Source organism: Cloeon dipterum, chromosome 2 (genome assembly GCF_949628265.1).
Source record: "Cloeon dipterum chromosome 2, ieCloDipt1.1, whole genome shotgun sequence".
In the NCBI taxonomy this organism is placed as follows: Eukaryota; Metazoa; Arthropoda; class Insecta; order Ephemeroptera; family Baetidae; genus Cloeon; species Cloeon dipterum.
The window spans coordinates 9,836,711-9,861,136 of record NC_088787.1 but is presented as its reverse complement, the minus strand read 5'-3'; the positions used below and the strand labels follow the sequence as shown (position 1 = coordinate 9,861,136).

The 24,426-nt window shown below is 36.9% G+C and overlaps 1 protein-coding gene across 5 annotated transcripts in view; it reads left to right on the top strand.

Moving 5' to 3' along the window:
- LOC135935509 (uncharacterized) overlaps window positions 1-24,426 on the top strand; it is a 115,993-nt gene that overhangs the window by 42,606 nt on the left and 48,961 nt on the right. For 4 of the 5 annotated variants that reach the window (XM_065477901.1, XM_065477898.1, XM_065477900.1 and 1 more), the window contains exons 2-4: window positions 2,621-2,800; window positions 4,565-4,971; window positions 6,403-6,884. In XM_065477901.1, coding sequence (XP_065333973.1) covers window positions 2,624-2,800; window positions 4,565-4,971; window positions 6,403-6,884 — 1,066 coding nt within the window. In that variant the 5' untranslated portion in view covers window positions 2,621-2,623. The remainder of the gene's footprint in view (window positions 1-2,620; window positions 2,801-4,564; window positions 4,972-6,402; window positions 6,885-24,426) is intronic. The other variant, XM_065477899.1, reaches the window with a different exon arrangement.

Here is a 24,426-nt window from a genome sequence, read left to right as displayed (position 1 = left end):
TTGTTCTTATTTAATCTTCCCAGGACGTTTTGAAGCTCAGAAAAAATCAAGACTAAAATACACAACCTTTTTCATTACATTCCAATTTGTTTTTAAATTAGTGGCACAAAATTTGCATCGCTCTGGAAAACAAGCTGTGTGGATATTTTTATTTTTTCAAGGAAGATCTTAATGGATGCTTAATGCAGTAAGTGCTTTTACCAATAATGGGGCGAGATCACGTTGCTTGCTTTGAACTACTGCGTATGTACCAAAGTGCACGTAATTACTGCTGAACGCATTCACGTCACGTGCATCTCAACATCCGTACGGCTGCATCAAAGTGATGAGGCACTAATGGCGGGGTGGAGATTTAAATTTCCGCCCTCTATGAATATTGCTGTTAGTTTTCCAATGAATAAATAATGAAAATCAAACAGGAACAATACACAAAAGACATTTAAATTGCTAAAATATTACTTTTAGTAAATTAAAGCAGCATGCAGTGAAATGAATATCTACAAGATCATAAAAATTTAATGTATTTTTTCTAATAGAAGTGCAAGTTAAATTTTTAAAGGGGATGAAATCTTTTCAAATTGACCCCGATATTTATTTTCTTTTCATTTTTAGAGTGAAAATGACTCGTTTAGGCCAATGTAAATGATGATGGCACAAATTTTAAATAGTAATTTTAATTTCCTAATTGGTTGCTTTGAATGTCCACAGTTAAATAATCTTGTGGTGGGAAGCTCTGGAAAAATAAGTTACACCTAAGAACGTCACAAAATGTAATTACAAAGAGTTCCTTTCCATATGGTAAATTTTTATTTATTTAACCAATAGAAATAGAACAGAGGATTTTCCTGTTTTTCATGCGTATCAATAATAAATGTAGAAAATCGTGATTATTTCCGAAAGCAAAAAAACAGTAGACAGTCTTTTTGCGATCTTCGTCTGTGCGTCTACCCTTTAGTCAAACTCTGATTATTTCTGTCATATTAGAATATATGCATTATTATTTAGAACTATTCCTGCGAATTGCTTTCAATAAATGTTCAATCAAACCCATGAGAAGTGATTCTGTAACGCCTAGTCGAGTAGTTTATTAGATTTTCTCTTGTACGTGCGCGCTCGCGTTCAAGTTGGAGCAAACTGTTGCGCACGAGTCGTCGAGATCAAAGTGCAATCCAGCCAGGGAAATTTGCCAGAGTAATTAATTAATTGCGAGAACAGCTCTCCCGTGGGCCCGAACAGAAAGAAGCCCTTTTTACGGGAAATCGCAAGCTACACAGCACTTTAACTTTTCCACCACGGATCGTTTTCAAAATGAGCCAGACAACTCTTGACCTTTTAGAGCTGCTCTCTCGAAAGCACTTACAAGTTTTCCGGATTTTTATTGTTTTCCCCTGAACGTGTTGTGTTTCACTTTGTTTTGATATGTTTATCATGTAGCTTTTGCTTTGAATTTGCTAGTTTATCAAGAAAAGTTATGCTTGAAGATAGCTTAATTAAATTAAATTTACATTTATATCAGCGGGGTCCAGATGTGCGGTAAAATTGGTTCCCACTGCGCAGATCCAAGATGGCGTCTGAATGTGGGAAACAAAAAGCTCTCTTTTGATTGCCGTACGAGTGTCAAGAGTTTGTTTTTACGATCCAAAAGACACAATTAGTATAAGTAATGGAAGTTATGTCACAATATTGACGAAAATTGTGTTATTTTCACGTGACCGTTTTTTCGCGCCATAATCCACCGGACGCCATATCTGCGCGACGCTCGAATCCGGACCCCGCTGATTTATAACTAGAGTAAACTAGAATGGAAATAAATGCCTGGCTATGAATGTTGTTCTATTATAGGAAATATTCTAAAAGGAAGATTCTAAAGAAATTAATCTAGCCTGTAAAAATGTAATATTTTTTGACTCAAAATGTCAAAATTATTTGATTAAGCAAATTAAGTAAAAGTGGAAGATGGTGACAAGAATATCCCTAAGTAAAAATAGGAGGAAAAGAACAAAAATTGCGTACAAATCTCGGGAATATTTTACCATACAAGCTTTTTGGTCTACTATATGTATATCCAGAAAGTTTTTAACAATATCTAGAAGAAATACATGTAATAGATTTCATCTGGAAAAAAATTGAACAGTTTTTGCTGGATTCTTCCTGGATAAAAAGGAGCTGTAATAAGACATAATATCATATTAATTTATTTTTTTTACAATTCTTTCAGTGCAAATCGGTTTCATTGAAAATAGGCCAAACCTGTCTTTACAGCCTGTGACAGCACTCCACATGCGAAAATTGATTACACGAATCATTTTATGCAGAGTTTGCACTCTTTCAGCCCGAGAGCGGGGTTGTAAAAAAAGCCAGACGTGCTTGCTCTGCAATTTTCCGTTTGACATTGCGCAACAGATTTTTTACATCCACTGTTTGACCGTCCACAGCCACAGCTGCGTGGGATTCGTCTCATTTGCACAAACCCTGCGGCAAATAATGAATACCAGCTCTCATGACAAACAACACAAATTAGCTACTTCAAACGAACACAAATATGTGTACTTTGCTTTGAAACAAAAACAGTTCGGTTGAACTTTAACCTAACTTAATTTCGCGTCACATTTTGTTGCAGAGGATGGAGGAGCTCAAAGAGAATCGAAGTTTGCTAACGAGAACCATGTCCTTCCGGCCACCCAACTTGGTGATCTCGGCCAGGGCGCTCAGAAAGAGGTTTGCGTTGAGCAAACGCTCTTTGTCTGACACTTGGAAGGACAGGACAACGCTGATCGAGGAGAACGGAAGCTTTTCCCAGGTAGAGAAGAGTGTCTTTATGCACATTTGTCCTTCCGGATTTTCCACGGGTGTTTTATTACTAAAAAAAACGTCCAGCAAAACAAATGTTAGGCACTTGTACCCAATTTTGACATTGAAAAAGTGCGAATTGGAAGCTTGTACACAAGGTTATTTGCATACAATAAAATTCTAAAAAATAATTTTTACCTTTGCCTTAAATATCTCTGAAAATTGGAAAATTAATATTTTCATAAGTCACCGCTTAAAGTTTTGAGAAAATCAGATCCAAAGTTCGTTTTTATGTTAATCAAGCAGCGATCACTGTCTCCCTTTTGAAAATCATGTTTTATTTCGTTAGAAATAAAATTTACCTCATAATTCTCTCACCGTAGGATAGATCGCGGCAAAAGGAATTGAAATCAAGCAATAACTATGTTGACAAACAGTTTAATATTTCGAGAAATCTGGCCAATTCTGAAAATTTACTGTTACTATTGAACAATTGCTAATTAAAGCCAACAATTCTGATTAATTTGAATTGTTGTCCTGTATCAATCCAACTCAAACGGTTGATTTTCTTATAGAAAATTGCATTCTCGCTCAACATGCATAAATTCCGGTATCCTCGCGAATCATTTTCAATGAAAACGATATGCGCCAGACAACTTTTTCAATATTACACATTCCATTGCGTCAAAGGGACGCGTTTTCATTATAATATATCAGAGCGCACCCAACCATGGCTGCACAATAAATAGCAAAATGTTCCGCTTTGAACCTTTTCAACTTCTGTAAGCTGTTTGTGCGTGTGCAATGCACGTTGTTCGGCCCACTAACGCCACGCAAGCTTCTTACACTCGGCAAAAAATACGTGTATGTTGCAAACGAACAGCCACATAAATATGCGTGTTTGAGGAACATTTTTGTTTTATAATAGTCAGTTTTGCGAGACTAAATGTTTTTTTTATTTTGTAGGAAAAAGGTCTGCATATATGATGGATTTAAATAATTTTGTGAAGTCCTTTTTATATCAAATAAGCAAAACTTTAACTAGAAATGAAATATGAATTTATTTAAATTATACTAGAAAATTTCTTATTTGCAGAGAGAAGAAATTTGCACGAAAGAATTAATCTTAAATCAATGAATCAGATTTATTTTGATTTTTTTATCGGTTTCTTTTCTTTTGAGATGAGCGAACAAATAGCGAAAAACCCCGCGTCCCACTAGCATTGAAATAGCACAAATTATTTCCAATTCATTGCTGCTGCTTTGAGTCAGTTAATTGGGTGCAATAAATTATTATTATTATAAAATGGAAGAATTCGTGTCTCCATTTAATCTAGAATCTATGGTAAAATAATGTAAACTGACGTATGCAAATCAAACTGGGGTAGAGATTAAAAATAAATATTCCTATTACCTCATGAAAACCATTAAACAGCTGTTTTCTTTTTACAACGCCACTGTTTTTAATAGAAGTTCTTCTGGATAAAAACTATTGATTTACTTATGTTATTTAAATTATTATTTAATTACTTTATTTTCAATTAATATGAATTATTTTAAATTTGTTTACTTTTTTATATATTCAGGCAGAAATGTACAGATTTGTTGTTACTCAGAAGTTGCAAAATTAACTTATCAATGCTCACAAAAATGTATATTTATTAATATTTCATCGTTCATTTTAGTTTTCACCAAAGCAATTTGACTGTATTTATCCAATCTCGCCATAAATCAAGAATAAAATAAAAACAACTCAAAGAAAATATTTTGACAGGAGTGCTCGGTGGACGCGACGCCGGTGGCCATGGAGGAGGCGCGTCCAGCCTCAGCCTCCCCAGTGGCGCCGTTGGCGCCGCTGCCGCTGACCACAACGGCGCCAAAGCCGAAACCCTTCCTGTCCCAGCGGTCTCGCTCGCTGGACTCGCTGAAGAAGGCGGCCGCCAACGGATTGGCCGCTGAAGCGAGTCCGCTGGCCGCCGCGTCCAGCGCGCAGCCCGACCTGACGTGCGCCACCCTGGAGCTGGACTTTCCGTCGCCGCCACTCGACCTGCAGCCCAACCTGATCGACTTCAGCTTCCCATCGGTGGTGGAGACGCCGACCTTGGCCGTCGGCAAGCCACTCAAGCCACTCCAACCGCTTGAGCCGATTATCATCGAGCAAAAGCAGCCAGATGTGGAAAGGTGTGATTTATAGCCCACTTTCAATGCTGTTAAGTGTCAAATGTTTGTTGGTTTTTGTCGTGTTTAAAAACTTTAGAATTAGTTTAAATTGAAAATAATATTTTTGACACTCTAGATGTTATTTGAAATCTTTTTGCAAACAATTATTTAGTCCTTATAATTTATGTTTCAATATAAGTCCAACAAAACACTTCTATGATTATTTTCCTTGAAATTAAATCTTATTAATTCTCTCTGGTGGTTCTAATTTACATATATTCAAAAATTAATAATTTAGAATTGGGTGAAAGCAAATCCAATTCATATTCTTGGTGCGTGATAATATAAAAATTATGTTTTTAATTTGCTGACATTGACTCTATTAGTAATATAAATAAATTAAGAATCGGTGTTAATTATAAATTTTGAGCATTTGTTGATTTCATGTTTTGCATTTTTTTCAATATTTATGAGGTTCGATGAATGACTGAAATAATTAAAAAACGCGGTGCTTAAATAATCTTCCTGAGGGGAAATCTAACAATATCTGCATGCATTACAATAAATATTAGTTTTACTATGTAATTTTACATAAACTATATTATTAAATAATTAAAAAACTCCAGAGAGAAAATTAATACGTTTAAATAGAATTAAATTAAAGTATCAAAGTTAAAAAAGCTCAATTTTATGAACAAGGGTTTCATTATTCATTGAATTTGAATAAAATTAAGGGAGTAGTCTGTTTTTGGGTCTAAAACATTTGGTTTAAAAGACTTTTATTTTAAAGTTGGTATTTCAAACATCTTGAATTATCATTTTTGGACTATGAATCATCACTAGAGGTCTGAGCCACCCAATTTTTGTCGGCTGCTGGCTCACGGTGCGGCTCGCGGCGCGGCTCTGCGGCCCATTTCAGAAATGGGTATTGCAAAATCCTGAAAAATGGTTCAAAATTCTGAAATGGGGTGCACTGCACCATCATCATATAAACATGGGTCAATTTTTGCAATTCTTAAACTAGTTTAAAACCATCTCAAAGCAATTAATTTGTAAAAATCATTTTTTTAATTGAATATTGAATCAATTTAATAATAATTTTCAATTTTTGGTGAAACGAAAAGCGGAATTTATTGCATGAAATCAGTTTATTATTTAAATATGTTGTTTCAAAATCTGTTAACAAATCAAGGGTTAACAAAATGAAGTTATACGTTAATGGAGATTGGAACGTTCTCTCGGTCTTTCCTTGCTCTTTGTAAGGTACAAAAACTCCATTTGAAAATTTCTTTGGTAGATTACCGACCAGTCTTCCTCTTTTATTTTCAAAAAACCTCTAAAAAATCTTAGTTTCTGAAAAATTGCAAAAAAGACCGCATAAATACCCTAATTTTTATACTATGCGTCAAATTTTTCATTTTTATTCGGAAATTATAATAAATTGTGTGTCAGTTTCAGGGTTGATGAGGAATTGAGCGTGGCGAAGGAGGGCAACAAGTGTGCGTCGTACATAATGTACCCGCCGAGCACGCCGTTGGAGCCGCCGTCGGCCGTGCTTCTGCCGCAAATCTCGGTGAACACGACCTCGTCGGGGGCGGCGCCGCAGCCGTCGACGACTCGGACGGGCTCAATGCTGGCCAACTCGGCCATCCCGCTGCTGATGATCGCGCCGTGCGTGTCCGACGCCGAGTCGCTGGAGCGGACCAAGCTGCACCTGAACCTGATGACCGGCCAGGGCCCGATGAAGCCGTCCGAGAAGCGGCGCCGCTTCTTCATGCGCAAGCAGACCAACTCGGCGCCAGACTCGTTCGACGGGCCCGGCGGCACCCACAAAGGGGCCCACTCGGTCAGCTTCTGCCTCGGAATGAAGCTGAAAAGCAGGTGCCACAATCACCATCACCACCACCAGCAGCAGCCCACCGACCCAACTGTTTGTGAGTAGCGAACCTCAATTTTTTGGCCCCTGGGAAAATAAAATCGGGATTTCTTTCGTTTTTTGTGTGATTCAGGAGGTCAGTTATTTGGGAATATTATCACAAAACTTGTTTTTTTTAGGCGGTAAGCACGCTTTAAAAGAGTTTTCTTGAGAGATTAAATAAATTAACTTTTTCCTCATTGAATTTTTCTTTTCTTTTTCAGATAGGAGGAAAATTTGCCTTTAAATCAATAAAGTAACATAAAAATAAAAATTTCCCAATCCATTTATTTTATAAAATACACCAGTTGCATAAGCCCTTAAAGTTCGAAACCGCCAACAGATGGCGCCACCGTATACTTTTTAAAAAAATTTAGTTTTAAGACACTTCCGCTGTAATTTAAGACTAAATCCTGCTTATATTCATTCTTCACTTAATGTGTTTTCTTTTGACGTGCTGGAAACCAAAATCAGTCCAGCTATTCGCCGTAGAAACGTTGGAAAAGATTTTATATTTAAAAAAAATAGTTTTTCACGATTCTACGGCGATTGGCTTAACCGATTTTGGATTTCAGCTCTTCAAAAGAAATCATATTAAAGGAAGAATGCACAGTGGCAGGATCGAGTCTGAAATTGTAGCGGAAGTGCCTTAAAATTAAAATTATTACCAAAGTACACGTAGGCGCCATCTGTTGGTGGCTTCAAACACTAACATGGCTTATACAAGTGGTGTATTGTGTTCCAAATTTCTCAATATATTCTCTAAATTTTTAGACTGAATTAATCGCTGTTCAAAATTATTCAATCGACAAATTTAATTTAGGTTCAGTAATTTAACTCTGCTAAAGAAAGTTGTTGTTAAACAATGGTTTTGATCGTTATAGATATTTTAAAGAGTGCTTCAATCAGCCTAAATTGATTTCCTCCGTCCTAAACTGAAAAATGGTAATTATCTCTCAATATGTTTAACGAATATTTTAATATTTCCACTTTTTTATTTGTTCTGAATCACACAAGAAATGAGTTTATGACAGGAATAGATCGTGATGATTTTGAAACAGCCGCTGTTTTGGTAAAATGTTTTCCGTCAGAAATCAACTTAAAAGAACTTCCTCTTATGCAAAATTCTGGCTCTCTCGTTTGGCGAAACTTCCATAATCAAATCATTCCCCCTGGGGGAACAAACTCCTTGACTTAGTCATTATTTTTTAATCACAAATCCTCTCAACGCAGCGAAAAGACGGGGGCGGAAACTTTTACATAATGATTCCGAGTGAAAACACAGCGCGGTGGCGTGAAACTCAATCAGTGGCGAAAAGAAGAGATCCGTTTTTAGTCGAATTACTTTCGCGGAAAATAGCATTTGAGGAGGAAGAGAGCGCGAGGAAATTTAATTTGGCTGGCTTCTAGTACGCAAGGCTGGTGCCGCTCGTCTGGCGGGGCATTAACCGCGCCGCCCTCGAGTAATTCATAATTGTCGCGTCACGCCACTCCGTGCATCCCAGATTTCGCTGGAAAATTGAGGTAGGCAACCCGCGTGTCCAACCCGATGCACAGGTTGCATAAAATGGAATTATCAGTGAACACAGTCATGAAGTTTCTTCAGCAGAATTTTTAATTTGTTATTAAGTTTATATGTTTATATATAATTATTAAAAAATGAAAGACGTAGCAATAATTTATCTGTCCTTTATAACATAACAATGTATTTATCTTTATTGTATTATTTATTTAAAATGTTCAAAAGTTTGTTACACAAATTTTAAACCCTTTTTGGAAACTAAAAATATTTTAATTTAGTTAATTTAAGAATATTTACTAAAATGCACGGGTCACAAAGTGTTATTTATACTATATACACTTACATTGCTAAATTGTGCAGTTTTTCCCATGATCTGATAATTTATTTTTTATTGAAATTTTGATATCAGAGTGATCCAAGTTCAAAACTAAAAAGTTTTATTTAAATTAAAGCAAGCGAGTAGCATTTAAACTCGACAAGCTTGACGAAACATTTGCTCCACGCGAGAGGAACAGGCGAAACAAACCACGGATAAATCTTGTAAATCCGTGATTAAATAGAGCGCTCTCATTAAGTCTGATGGCGGCTGCTATTTCGAGCGAACAGGGGCTTGAATTGACTCGTGAGACGAGGCTAAATATGCTCGGTGCAGACAAAAACGTCTTTCGCACGGAAATTGTGCGATTTCCCTGCGTCTTGACGTCACTCATTCATCATTCTGCGTGCAGCGCACAGTTAGAAAATTTCGTTAGTCGTGGACTTGAGAGCAGACTTCTCGACTTGCTTAACGCGATCTTTGCACTCTCATTCATTCGCAGCTCTTTCACACTCCAATTTTAGTGCAAGGTTCAACTCCTTATAACTTACAAGTGTTTGCTTTTAACGGAGATCGTTCAATATTTGCTCAGACCTTCATATTAATTGCAAATTGGCTTGTTAGCTCTTAGACTTCTGTTTGGTCCGTTTCTAATGAGAAATAAATTAACACAACAAACTGTTATTCATGTGCAGATTTAACAGATTTTCTGAGGTAAGAAGCATAATGTTATTTAAAGTGCAAAAATAAGAGCTTTATTTTGGTAATATTGACAAGAAAATTACGTGAAATTTCTCAAGACTGCCACGTTTGGCATATCAAATGCAGAGAAGACCAAGTCCAAAACCTTCCATTTTAAATTCAAACGGAAAAATTCGTTAAAAAATATGTGTAGGTCCTCTGTATTCGGCCTTCTTAAGTTCGGGACTGTGGAACTTAACATGCTTATCCAACTAGAAAAAATGCAGCGTCATTAAATTTTTTTGATTACAATTTCCTTTGAAAATTAATTTTAAAGACCGTCTTTGACGAAGTTTCTGAGCACACCAATCGATTCTTGAGGGTCGAATTAGGTACAGTGGATATTTTTCAGACCAAAATGTCCAGCGCGACGTGCGTAGCACAAGTACAACTTTTTTCCCGCCAAAACAATATGAACGTATATGCGAGAACTGCGCATGCGTCAGAGCTGGTTTGAGCACTTGCAGAGAGACCGCCTGTACGAATGACTTTGTCAGATATAGCCAGCTCTGACGCATGCGCACTTCTCGCATCTAGGTTCATATTGTTTTGGCGGGAAAAAAGTTATACTTGTGCTACGCACGTCGCGCTGCACTTTTTGCTCGGAAAAAATATCCACTTTACCTAATTCGACCCTCAAGAATCGATTGGTGTGTTCAGAAACTTCATCAAAGACGGTATTTAAATATTCAAGAGTAGATTTCTCTGTTTTTTGAATTGTCTCGATCTCCATTTAAATCTCTATTGGGTTTTAATCAGAGACTAAAACATAGCCAAGCAGATCACAGATTGTAAAAATTCATCCATTACGTTTTATACATGAAGAACTTGAAGATAAAAAGTTACTAAAAATTTGATTGAATTGATAAATTTTGATGTATTGAGATAAATCTCCATTTTTACTCTGAAAAGAACGAAACGTGCCTCAAGCTGTCCGTTCATTTCAATCTCCAATCTAAATAACAAACCATAAATCAAAATGAATTTGTGTAGCAACCCCCTCAATTTTGGAGCCTGGCCAAAAATGTCCGTCAGGTCCAAACAGAAATTCGCGAGATTAACCCGTTGGAGTGTAAGCTTTTGACAAAGAGTTTCAGAGTGAAAAACGTCCTGCCTGTATGACCGGTGGTCGGGCGATTAATCACCTGAGCGTGGTGTCAAGTCTTAACCGGCGGTGGCAGCAGCAGGCCTGCCTCACCCCGTGCAGGGGTAGTTGGGGTGGCAGGCGCTGCGTGGCGCGCCCAGGATGCCAGGCAAGCGAGAGAGAGAGAGATGATCATTATTAATACACGCAGCCACTGGATGCTGGAGAGCAAGCGGGCAAGGTGCAATTAAAAATACCGCAGCCATTAAGGGTGGCGGGCAGGGGTGGGCGGGAGTGGCTCCGTCCAAAATGTCGCCGCGCGCGGATCAATGAGCCCTCTCCGCCGAAAGAATATATAGTGAGTGTGCTGTGCGTTCGTTCGTTCGGCGAGAGAAAAACGGCGTGTTGAGAGAAAGAGAGAGTTCAAGGTCCCACCGCCGCCTCCACCGCGTGCGAGCCACCCTCGGGGGTGTCGCGGGTGGATTGGTGGGCGCGGTCGATTATGAATTCATCCGCCAAATAATCAAAGCAACCGCCCGCCCGCTCGCCTGCCTGCCTGCCTGGGTGGCTCGCTCGCGGCTCACCGAACTCGCAAAATAATAAATTGCAAAGCCTCTCTGCCGACGGTGGGTGGATCGGCCCGTGAAGTGAAGCACCATCAGCCCGGCCGGCCGGCCGTCCACGTCGCTTCTTTCGTCAATAAAAACGACGCAACAGGTCTCAATACGCCGTCGGCACCGCCACTCACATCGCGCATAGTGAGCCGCACCGACCGAGAGAGGCGCCAACGCCAACGACGGCTCTAGTGGCGGAAATCGTCTATTGCAGGAACAGCCAGAATTTCCTGCTTACTATTTTGGATTCCCCGAGTTGAAAGGGGAATTTAAAAGACACAAATATCTCACTATTCAAGCGTAAAATGGTTATTTTTTTTTTTTTGCAAAATCAAACTTTGACTGCACTGAGAAATCCTAACGAGGTCTTTTAATTCATTTTGAATTATTGAAACTACGAATTTTACGTATTAATAGGCTCAACTAGTAATTTTTGCAGGGCTGAGAATCTCCCGAACAATTTCCCAAACTTGCAATGCAGTGTTTTTTGTGATTTTTACCATTTTCGTGCAATTTTAACATAAAGAACTCGAAATTGACCAGTTTTACCATTAAAACATATATGTTAAACGGTAGCTGAAAATCTGGGGTTCACAACATTTAGTAATTTTAAATGATTTTTTCCGTAGAAAATTATCTAAAACAAATTATATTTTAAATTGGCAAAAGAGCTACCTAGGCAAAAATCAATAGCAGCAAAATTTGTTTGCAAAAACCGCAAAAAAATGGATCTGCAAAGATAAAACGATTTATTCCCATGCCCACTCCTGCATTTTTGACATAATGGAATAGCTTCACAGGTCAACAATTAAAAAAATGTTATTCTTGGTTATTGAAAGAAGGGTTTCAACAAATTGTGATTTAGTTTGATGAAATACGATCCACCGCAAAATTAACTAAGCATAAAAGGAAAAAATTGAACAAGACATGACAAGAAGAATGAGAGTATAATTATTTTTAAGGTTAAGAGTTATAATTATTTAAGTACTTACTTAAGGTATTTAAAATCATACTTTAACCTTCATAGAGGTCGCGCTACACTTTTTTAATCATGTGGGATTTGGTTTTTATAACATTTTCATCTCGCTATTTATATTGCTTATCAAAAACAAAAATAATATGTCCTTTTGCCTCACTATCAATATTTAAAAAAAATATTTAAATATTTAAAACTGTAGTAGTTTTATTTGAAATAAAAGAAAAATGGTTGAGGAGGATTGATATGAAAATGCTTATTGCGAATGCGTGAAATCATCCCTTAGGATTCACTTGTAGCCTAAATTGACTATTTTTTTTTTTTTTTTTTTAGAAAAGAAGCAGCAAAGTTTGCATGCTTTTCAAATGGTAAAGACTCTCCCTACTTGAAATCTTATTTTATTTCACAACAAAGAGTTTCCCTAAAAGGTTTTATGCGCTGTTGGACAGATCTCGACGAGAGGAATCGAAATCTGCCAAGAAAATGTGGTCAAGCACTGTAGATTTTGGATAAAATTTGAATTCTTACTCTAGGAAGGTCCTTTTTTATTATTGCAAATTGTTTATCAATCAATTGTTTATGGCATCCAACAATTCAAATAATTTTAAATTGTTGCCCTGTATAATTGCACTTTAAATACGATTTTCCGACTTTTCCTGCAATCAACAAAAAATGTTTGAATATCTTTTTACCTTCCATGATTAAATCCTCAAGTAGTGTCTCCATTCCCAGTTAATTATTATTTTAAATGAAAAAATACTGTATTATATATATACTGTCGAGTCACTTGCGTTGTTGTTGTTGTTGTTTTGGGACGTGTGCTTTGTGGTTGGCTGTGGTGAGGTGAGCGCAGTAAGCAATGTTTATAGGAGTGCGAGGTTATTGGGCGCGCGGTGACTTTTAACTCAATGGCTCCAATTCCAGCCCTTGCTTTCGCTTTTATTCCCTGTGTGTTTCTCGCGCAGCACTGATAAACGCGTAAATTGAGCCTCGCGCGCGTCAGCACAACGTCCGCATTTTACGTAAATTGATCCCCTGCGCGTTCGCTGCTGCTGCTGCTGCTGCTGCGGGGTAATTTTATTTCGGGTTCTTTGTTCTTGACTCGCCGAGTTAACCTTCGAATGGCAGTAACCTCTGCTCTCTTTTTTGCCCCGCGTGCACTCGGCGGGCAAAAATAATCTCTTAAAAGCGTGATTTTTCTGCCTCCACCGCGCGTTTAATCCCCGCGCACGTCGTTTTTTTCACACTTGGCTGCCGATTCACAAGGTTGGCAGCTGATGTGAGCAGAGAAGCGGAGAAGTAATGCGGTCTCTCGCATTTATTTACTTAGTTAGTTAGAAAAGTAGCACGCGGAAAGAGCGCCATTATAGGCATTTTGTAATATTTTCTAGAGTTTGTAGAGAACATTGACCTAAAATCGTACTAGTTGAAATTTGACACAGTTATCAAATTATAAATTACTGTCGAATATGTTGAACACCGTAAAAATATGCGTAATATAATTAAAGATGTGTTCAAAGAAAAACACAATGCAACGTAAATACTAATCAAGATGAATTTATTACAATTTAATATTTTATATAAATTATTATTGTTTCATTTCATACATTATGTCATTTAATTTCAAATATAAAACTATCAAGTTGTTCTCTTAAATAAAACGTAATGGCGTATTAAAATTTTGTATTCACTTACGTTAATAATTCTAAAAGCATAAATAAACTGGAAGACGCTTACATAATATGATTACTTAAAATTTGTTGGGCAGGATTGAAGATAATATATGATTGACAATTAATAGTTATAATGTCCATTAAAATTCAAAATAATTTTAATTTGAGACATAAATTGCTGCTAATGCACGTAACGATGAAAGCCCACAAGTTGCAAAAGCTACAAAAATAGCGTTATAATTGTGAATTTAATATTTTAAATCACTCGATAAAATATTTATTGCATATCAGGTCAAATAAGTTACGCTGCCTTTAGACTGTCAATTTATTCAAATAAAAAAATTCTAGTTTGCTCCATATTTTTCCTAAATTATAAATATATCTTGCTATGCACCGACAAACCTGATTAATACTACAAAATCCCGGAATATTTTAGTTACCAATCCTCAGCGGGGGCCAGATTCATGCGACACGCAGATATGGCGTCCAGTGGAGTATGGCGCGAAAAAATGGTTGCGTGAAAATGCGCGAAAAGTACCAAGTTTTGGTCAATATTGTGACATAATTTGCATTACTTGTACTAATTGTGTCTTTTGGATCGTAAAAACAAACTCTTGACACTCGTACGGGAATCCAAAGAGAGCTTTTTGATTCCCACACCCACATTCAGACGCCATCTTGGATCTGCGCAGTGCGAACCAATTTTATCGCACATCTGGCCCCTGCTGCTAATCCTTACAAATCCATTTAAACCCAATTTGGCTCGGGTAACACGGCATTTTCTTTGATTAAAAGTTTGTATAATGCTTTTCAAACGGTGAAGACTGTCTCCCCACTTGAAATCTTATGTTATTTCACGACAAAGAGCTGTTAATTTTGAAGAAATTGGGGTCCTCTTTTTTATTTTTGCACATTATTAAAATTTTACAAACGCTCACAATAGCCAACAATTCCAATAACTTTCAATTATCCTGAACATGCAAACGTTCGAAACTCAGCAAACGCAGGGGAAATGGATGGAAAACCGGATTTTCGCCGACTTGCATGTACCCGTCACCAGAAATAGAATCCGCAGGATGCAGGAAAGTTGGCGATATTTTGCGCCGGTTCACGAGTGGATGGATTAAATTTTAATGGTTTTTACCACAATGCTGCTCATGTATCAGCAGCCATAAAGTGGCGAATGACGCACGAGCGAATGTGCTTTGGTGCACGCGCGCGGCTGACAGCAATCCTTCGCTCTCTCTCTCTCTCTCGCTCTCTCTACTCTCTGTGCTCGCGAGGCGCGGGCGGGCGGGCGGCATTTCCATTTTTTATGCTCGTTCTTCTCGGCTCTGCAGCAGCGAGGCGGCGGATACACGTAATATACAGAGCAAGATTGAAATTTATCGCACATCGCATTCGCGGCGGCCACTCTCCCGGCTCTTTCTCTCTCTCAATCGATCAGCGACAGCTTACTTGAAAGTAAAAACACGCGCGGTGAAGGAAAAAAGAATAAAACGGGCCGCTGAGCACGGCAGACGTCGCTTTTTGTTTGGAAAAACGATCGCTGCTGCCGCTCCGCACCGAATTTTTATGTGACTATCGAACCAGGTCTAATTGAAATGTAATCCCATTGAATTGTCATTTGGAAACTCCCGTGAAATCGCGAGAATTTAATGCTCGCTCTTTTGCATATTGTCGTTATTTTGGGCTGATAATTTGAAGATAGAGTGAAACAAGAGTGATTTTCCCAAATATTTGGGATCGTTAAATTCCAACTGTTAAAAGCTTTTTTATCTACCTAGATTTCGTTTTTAACGCACAATTTTTAAAACAAACTGAATAAAAATAAATTATTATTAATTTTATTAAACGCAGGTATGCGTGCAAAACTATAAATCCATACAATTCGTCAATTTTTTCACATTTTTATGTTTCTCTCAAAGTAAATTTTCTTGCCGTGCACTTTTTGATGTTTATTTTTTCATATTTCTCGCCACAGAAATTACATCTACAACAATTATTCCATAATTACATTAATAATGAAACGTTGTATCACTACAGAAAACCTAAGTGATGGCCAATGGCCATGATAAGCAAATCTTTTAAAAATGTCTTTCGGGAAAATCTGGTCCACGCCAGTTCTCAGAAAAATTATAGGAAATATTTTTAAAACATTGAAAATAGTGAGAATCAGCTCTCAAAGATTACTTTCAATTTTAGTTTAAAAGAGATTTTCCACTTGAAATGGTGTTTCCTGAGAATTTAATTATTTTTTAAAACTGTCATGATCTAGAAGATTATTTTAAAATACTATAAATATAATAAAAATTGGAAATAACTTTAAAATAAGGTTAGAATAAAAAAATGTAAATAAAAGTGTTAATAATTTTTCCAAACACAGTTTTATATATCTAAAAAGAGCTCAACATAGTAAGACTTGCTAAAAATTTTCTTTTATTTTCTGCAACAACATTTAATGTAATTTGCAAGCTTCAAATATATTTTCTTTTGTTATCGTTGCGATCTTTTTCGATTTGTTCCCGTGAGCCTCAGTGCAAAGAGAACAAATAAATGTACTTTTCGCGTCTGTGACTGTGGTGGTCCATTGAGACCGCGTGCACATTTTTTTCCTCCCTTTTTTTCTCTCTCTCTCTCTGTTTCTGTTCCCGTACGCACGGGGGATGAAGAAAAAGCATCTCGTCGGCGCCCAGGGCTGCTTGCGAAATATGGGCGCCGGGAGAATAAAAGAGGCTGCTTTTTCGCCTCCATCAGCTAATATTTCAAGCTAAAACTAGCCAGGTTTTTACGCTTTCAACAGGTTTATTCCTTCTCTCCTTGAACACCGACGGAGCCCCTTGAGAATCAGACTTATCATATCTTAAATATAGAAATGATTTATGCAACCTTAATAAGCCTCATTCCTGAAATTATGTGGTTTTTATTAATTTAACAAATTTTGTAATCATTAATTCAGATTATAAATAATTGGAATTGTCCTTATTAGTGCTTTAAAGTTGTGACTTTATTTTTCTCGACATGTTTTTGCGCCCTTTGATGTGAATATAAATTTTATAATAAAATTTTTGTAATTTTGTTTAAGAAAATGACAAAAAACGATAATGAATTGTTCGGGAAAACACAGGAAAACAATACAAGATTTCTTTTCACTTTTCACACACAAAATTGAGCCCATTTTTCCTTCTTGTGCTCTTTTTTAAATCAGAAAATAAATAAATTTATTAGAACAAAAATTACCATATTTTCGACTGCTATGTAACTCTTTTGTGACGAAATTTTGGTGAGGGTTTGATTAGCATACGGAATATCCACCAAAAATGCGTTATTTTCTAGAAAGTCTGGAAAATAACATGATTTTATTAGAGGTAGGAACGTTCTGCCGACAATTTTTAAAGACGCAATTTCCCTTTCTTGGCACGCTGTGTTTGTTTGTGCACAATACCGGCTCCAATTTCCTATTGATGCTGAAAGCTGCGTGCCAACCAATTCTTCTGTATTGTGCTATTTTACATCTTGACAAGTATAGTGTCACAAATAGAAAGGGAAAGGCCAAAAATAGCACAAAAGGTCATATTGCAGACCTATTTTAATATTTATCCATGTTCGAATTTGGGAATACAAAAAAATATTTATTTACGGATGGTGAAATTCTGCAGTTGAAAATTGTCACAAATTTTGGAGGATTTTAGCTGTGTTTTGGTAATTTGAGTAAAGAAAATGAGCAGAGACAAATTAATTTTGAAGAGTTTGATATTTTTTAGAATTACATTTGATTTGTGGTTTGACATTGATTAATATCCGCTAGCATTTTAAACGGTAATTTTCTGTCTCGATTTTCGTAGCTTAATGTGGAATTCGATTTTATTTATTTGATCAAGCGCTTTTCAAAAGTCTATAGTACGTCATACTAACTCTTAAGTTATCTTAAATTTACTCTTTTTTATACAAACAAGAACAATATATTTATTTATTTACTTTTCTTTTACTTAAATAAAAGAAATAAATTATATATAATTGGGGGGAAACTCAATTGATCATTCAAATATTAATTTTTGTATTATAGGTTTAAACATTCAACATAATAATGAAACATACCAAATTCTATTGCCGAATAAAGACAGATTTGTAAACTTTGGTTAATTCCAGGGCTTCTATTTCTAGACAATCCAGTCTTCTTATTATAGACCTACGTGTCTCATATATCAAGGTTGAATTGTTCCGTTTTAATTGGAAACGGAGCAACTTGAGCCGTTAATCATCGCCCGAAATCTTCCTCATCAAGTTTCACGCAATCAAGAAGCAACAAGACGTTCTAGGTCGAACTACTGTCGAACGCGCGTGCACTCGCAAGGAAGCACAAGCATACATGGAGTCTATTCCGCGACGAACAATGCCCACTTGGGGAACAAGAGTCTCGTTCTCTGCGGCTCAGATAGCATCTGCACACACGCATCGACGTCATCCAGGGGTTGGGAAATTTAGACGTTTCGTCACACGTAAAATGTATCACTGTGTAGGCAGGTTTTCGGGAAAATCGATAACATTTGAATATGTAATGGTCCTCTTGAAGTGGATATGGACTGAAACAGTCTAAAATTAATTTTTACCTTCCACTTTACATCCTCTAAAAATGGGAAAGAGCTAAAATTTTCCCCTTTGCTGTTTAAATGTCTGGAAAATTGCCTCTAATTTTTATATGTATGCAAATTAAGTGGCAAGCACTGTCTCCTTATTAAAAAATATATTTTTATTTCGTCAAGACGTCAGGAGGAAAAATTTACCACATAAATCGCTCAAACCGTTGGATAATTGGGATTTAGTATCGGCTAATTTTAGGATCTTTCGAAATTTATCGAAAAAAATTAACCATTGATTTTATTTCTTTGCTTGTTTGTGTTGTTTTATGTTGTTTTTGTGATTTTAATCGGTGTAACAAATTATTGAGCAAATTTTTGACACTAAGTTTTGTGCTGTATGATGTGCAGATGTATTCAAGAAATTTTTTAAACCAATTTTAATTTAATCTTGTTTGTTGTTGACCCCTTAAAATCTTGAGATGAAGTTACAGACCATGAAAAATTCCCAATTTTTATAAAGCTTCGTTGAAAATAATCGTTGCTGAATTCCACAAATATTTTGTGGACCATTACTTGTTAGAGCCATCAGTGCAGCGGGGGCCAGATTCGTGCGACGCGCAAATATGGCGTCCGGTGGAGTATGGCGCGAAAAAACGGTCACGTGAAAATACGCGAAAAGAACCAAGTTTTCGTCAATTTTGTGACATAATTTGCATTACTTGTACTAATTGTGTCTTTTGGATCGTAAAAACAAACTCTTGACACTTGTACGGCAATCCAAAGAGAGCTTTTTGTTTCCCACATTCAGACGCCATCTTGGATCTGCGCAGTGGGAACTAAATTTATCGCACATCTGGCCACCGCTGCATCAGTGTAATATTTTCGTCTGATTATTAATATTAACAATATCCTTAAATCGGTTCGTTAAAGTGGACTGCACAATTTCAAAACAGACTTTTACCTGCAGATTATAGAACGCTCTAAAAGATGCATAAAAATTGGAGAAAAAGAGTTGCAATTTTCTCAGGCTTGCGCCGTTTATTTTTCCGAGGAAATTAACCTGAAGGTTAATGTCTGAATCAGGTGGTTAGCATAATTATATATCTTCCCTGTTAAAAATCATAATTATTTTAATAAGATCAGGGGCAGTTATTTCCTCATTATTCGCTCATATGTTGAATAAATTAAAGAGAACACACACCCGTTTAATTTTTCGAGCAATTTAGAAAATTCTGAAATTTAACCGTTACTTGTCGGTCCAAATTTAATTACCGCACATTTATAGATTTGGATTTTTATAATTTTACAGAAAGAAAATTCTTCAATGGAAAACGACGTAAAATGCTGTTAGTAAAATAAAATTTAATTTATGAATTGAAAAACTACAGAAAAAAAGTAAATCCATCCCAAGACATCATCGTATGCGGTCGCTCCCACAGGTAGAGAGCAAGAGCGAGACTCGGGTTAGTCGTCGCCCACCTGCGGGGGGCGGGCCGGCGCCGTTGGGGCGCATGTGTGCAGCGCGAGGAGGGTGCAGCGCGCTGGCGGGCCGTGTCGGGCTGTCGGACAGTCGACGCTCGCCATGGCGCAGAACAAGAGCTTCCTGTGGAAGCGGATGACCCTGCAGAGGCAGATCTCGTACTCGGAGCTGGGCAGCTCGGCCTCGATCAACTCGCTGCACCTGAAGCCGAGCAAGGAGCCGGAGCCGCAGCCCACGGTCAGCGACCAGCTCGACGCCCTCAGGTACCAGGAGTACCCGACCAGTCCGGAGCTGCCCAACGCGCTGCCCGCGCCCTTCGCCGCCGACCCGTGCTTCAAGAAAGACGGTATTTCCACTCCTCACGCAACTATATATATATACACTTCCAGGATATTTCGCTTTTTTTATTTTTGATGCTGAAATATTTAGAGGAGAACTGCATTGTGAATAGATACAGCACCCTCGAATTTTAGTTTTATAGGAATTCGAAAGATTAGAATGCAGAACATTAAATATACCACTAAAATATTTTTATTTTTCAATTTTACATTTTTTCTGGTTAAATAGTTTGGGATGGAATTTCAACGATGTAAATATATGCAATAATCCACATATTTCGGGAAAAACCAACTGCATTAGCAAAATACTGACTTTCTTGCAGGTATTTCTGCAATTTTATGCATTTTTGTATATAAGTGGTCATGTATGGATAGTAAAAATATAAATTCAAGAAAATAATTCTAACGGCCACTGATTTCTTAAAATAAGAAAAATGATTAGTTGATGTTTAACAGAATTTTTCATTCTGTTTTTTGCAAAATATTTGAATCTTTTTTTAGGTCCAATTAGGAAAAATGATGAACATTCCAAGATTGGATGTTTTTCCAGCAGGTTTTTTGCGCCAGAAAACATGGAGCATGTTTACGCAACCAAGTTAAAGATTGGCATTTTTGGCAATAACAAATGTCTAGCTAAAATTGATCTGATTTTTTCCGTCGATTTGGTACACCGCGCCATTTTTAGGTAGAAAAATTATCCCTTAAATTTATAAAAGAGTGACATAAGATAATAGTATGAAAAGGTGTTAAGCAACGAGAAAGATGTCTGTTTTCCAATTTATTTTATAAAATATAATATATATGGCTTAAAAATCGAATTTTCTTGTTGCAAGACATTGGAACAATTTATTCGACAGTAAAAATAAGTAAATTTTGCTGTACAATCGTGTGAAATGACTTAAAAGTTTAATTTTTCGATCTATGCGATTCGTAGAATAATACAAATTTATTTGTAGAGGTATTTGTAGAGGGAAGCGCAATTTTCACGCCACCAGGGCGAAATGCATGATGAGTTGTTGATCTTTACAGGCCAACATACCCGAACATTTTATATTGTTGGCTATTGTTTTTGGAATTTAGCAACAGATTATTTCTACATTGAGCAATAATAATCAAATCCGGACCGAGTAAAAGCTAGATTTCATATTTTGTTTAATTTCTAGCGAATTAAAACGATTTATTAATGCATGATTTTTTTTCTCTGTCGTCCAGATCTCTATCCAACGGTGTGTGAATAATGAGGTAAATTTCCGCTCTGGAGAAGTATATCACGATTTTTAATTGGGGAGATAGAGTGCTCACTAATTGATAAACATACAAGCTTTTCATTTGATTTTCTCAGAAATTTAAACGGCAACTAGAATTTTTATAGAGAGTATTTCAAGTGAAAGTAAAAAGGATTTTACAATATTTATCTGAAGCTTTATTGATAGCAAAATTTCAAAAATTGTACAGTTTGATGAGAAATTTAAATTATTTATGTAACGTACCGATCATCGATATATAAATATTTGAATTGAACGCTTTTACATGCCCCTTTTACCATGATGTCGTGCTAGGCAACAAGTTGCTTGACATTTGTGAATAATTTATTTTGTTTCATCAACGAGCATTTTCGATTTTGAAGGCTTTTTGACATACACCAGACAGTTTTTTTTATTACCAAAATAGATAAAAATGTCGACGATAATTCCCCATGGCAGGCACTTAGTAAATATTTTCACTGCACCAGTTTTCCCAGGCTCCTGAGAGCAGGGCCATTTTTCTCGGAACTGTAATTAAAAGTACTTGGATTTTCCAGGAAAAGCGTCCAATTCATTCCGTTATGCAAACATCGAGGTCAGAGTTTACTGACTAGAATTATGACAAAAAGAGGAACAGTAGCGGCAGCGCGCGGACACAAAGCGCGCGCGCTCTCTCGGCTAATGAGTTTATAAACGCGTTAATCTCGATTCGCGCTGCCTTTGTGACGGACGAGATTAAATTCGAATGTCGATTTCTAAATATCGGAGCCTTTTTGCCAGCCTGAATAAATGTTTCGAAACTGATAAAACGCACGCACGCACGCACGCACCCTACGTTCGGAATTGGGAGACGAATCAAAAGCAATATTTCTGCAGTCGAATATATGAAATATTGTTTTCTGACGTTGCCTGCAAATCGTTTGATCGGAAAGGTCAAAAGCTCAAACTGCCACTTTGGATGTGCATAACAAAACTTTTTCATTTAGACATTTTTCTTGGAATATAGTTTGTTATGCATTTGAACTTTTCAACTCAATTCCTGGAAGATAATGGCGGATGGAAAAGTTTTAAGTCTTGAAACAATAGTTTGGTTTTAACTACGATTACAAGTTGCTCGTAAAGAGTTTCAGCAAAGGGATGAGCGGTCAACGTTATTATCATTACTGTTGGAACTAGAAGATAACTCTTTATTCTATAAAAAAATATAAACAAAATATATAAAAAATCTAATATTGCATAATTTTAGACTAAATTTAATCAGCTAAATAATACAAATTAAAGTGCGAAAGCTCCTTAGTGTTCAAAGCCACCAATAGATGGCGCCAGTGGTTACTTTCTATTTTAATGCACTGCGATTTAAGACTCAATCCTGCTGCTGTGTATATTCAGTCCTTAAAACGATTTCTTTTTATGTTCCAGGAACAAATTTTTACTTTGGTTTTCAGCACTTCAAGAGAAATTATTTTAAGTGCTGAATGCATAGCAGCGGAAGTGTCTTAGAATCGGACGTACATATGATGACGTCATCTATTGGAGGATTCAAACACCAAAAGGGCTTTCACAAATATGGTGAAATTATTATTATTTTTTTAACTTATTGCAATTTTATTCAATCAGAGCTGTCTGGTTAATAGCAAATATAATTAATTAAGTAATTGTACCATGTTCCGCGATCTGTATTTATAGTTATTACTAAGTTTAAAATTCTACTAATTTTGTAAATGTTTTTTCCTTTTAAAATTTTAACTACTAAATCAATTGGTTACAAGGGAAATATTTCTTTCCGTGTTAGGAATTGAATGAACTCTCATTATACTGGATGGTATATTGAGATTATGAGGGTTTATGAGGGAGAACTCAATCCCTTTGATTTATCGCATAGAGGGCGAGTGGCGGGAATGACAAGATTTCGTCACTCGATCTCTTTTTTGGGTTACACTCACAATCAGTAATGAGTAAAGTTGGACGCACGTTTTCAACGATGGCTGATCCAGAATCCTCTGCAGCTTATTGAACGGAATTTTTGTGATGGAGGTACAGAATGAGAACGTCTTATTTAATTTTTCACTCAAAGCAGTTCTCCGTTCTTATTAGCTGGCTCCATCTGATAAATCAATAAAATCATTAATTTTAGTATGCTAAACTGTGCATAAAATTTTCTATCAGTTTTCCTTCTCTTGGCTTTATAAAATAAGTTCCTCGGTCAGTTTTGCTCGAGGAACAGCTAAAGTGTATACATTGTTTAGAAGAGAAGTCGTCCCTCTTTATTAAGACTGAAGCCTTTTTCTGCTGCGTAAATAAAAAGGCATAAAACAGGGCGTGTCAGGAAAGGGTGGGCAGTCGTCTCCTTGACGCAACCCTGACAGGCGTGGGTTGACAGGCTGAAATTGAAGGGCAGGCACTTGGCGCTCGGCTTGCACTTTTCGCTTTGATAAAACGTGTCGCATCAGCAGCACTTTTATTTATCTTAGATTAGCAGCAGGTAGGTCCGCGCGGCTGCCGTGACACATCATCTCCTCGGTGCCGCGTCCTTGACTCAAACTCGTATACTCTCATTCATTGTGCGGCTGGCTCGCAGATCAAATGATTCGACATGCAACCCCCGTCCGAAGAGTATATATGTCTTGGATATATGTGTTACACGTTCGCCGCGCTTCCAGGAAATCAATTCAGCGCAGTATAAAGGGCAACGCCGTTACTTATTTATAAGCCGTCTTGACATGATAATTTGGATGCTGCTCTCGAATTGTTTCAAGGTTTGCCATATTATGTCATTTCCTTAGAAAGAAATTCCTCAAACGCATGTTGCTTTATAGAAATTCGAGTTAAATTATTTTTATTTGTCACCCCATACTGAAAATTATAACAAAGAAATCTTAGTGTACATATTTTTATTCACTTTTGAACGAGTTAAACTTGACAGGATGGTATGGAAAATCTAAATCGGGTGGTTTTTGCAGACAATTATTTAGAAAGAAAATTTCTTTCTAAAC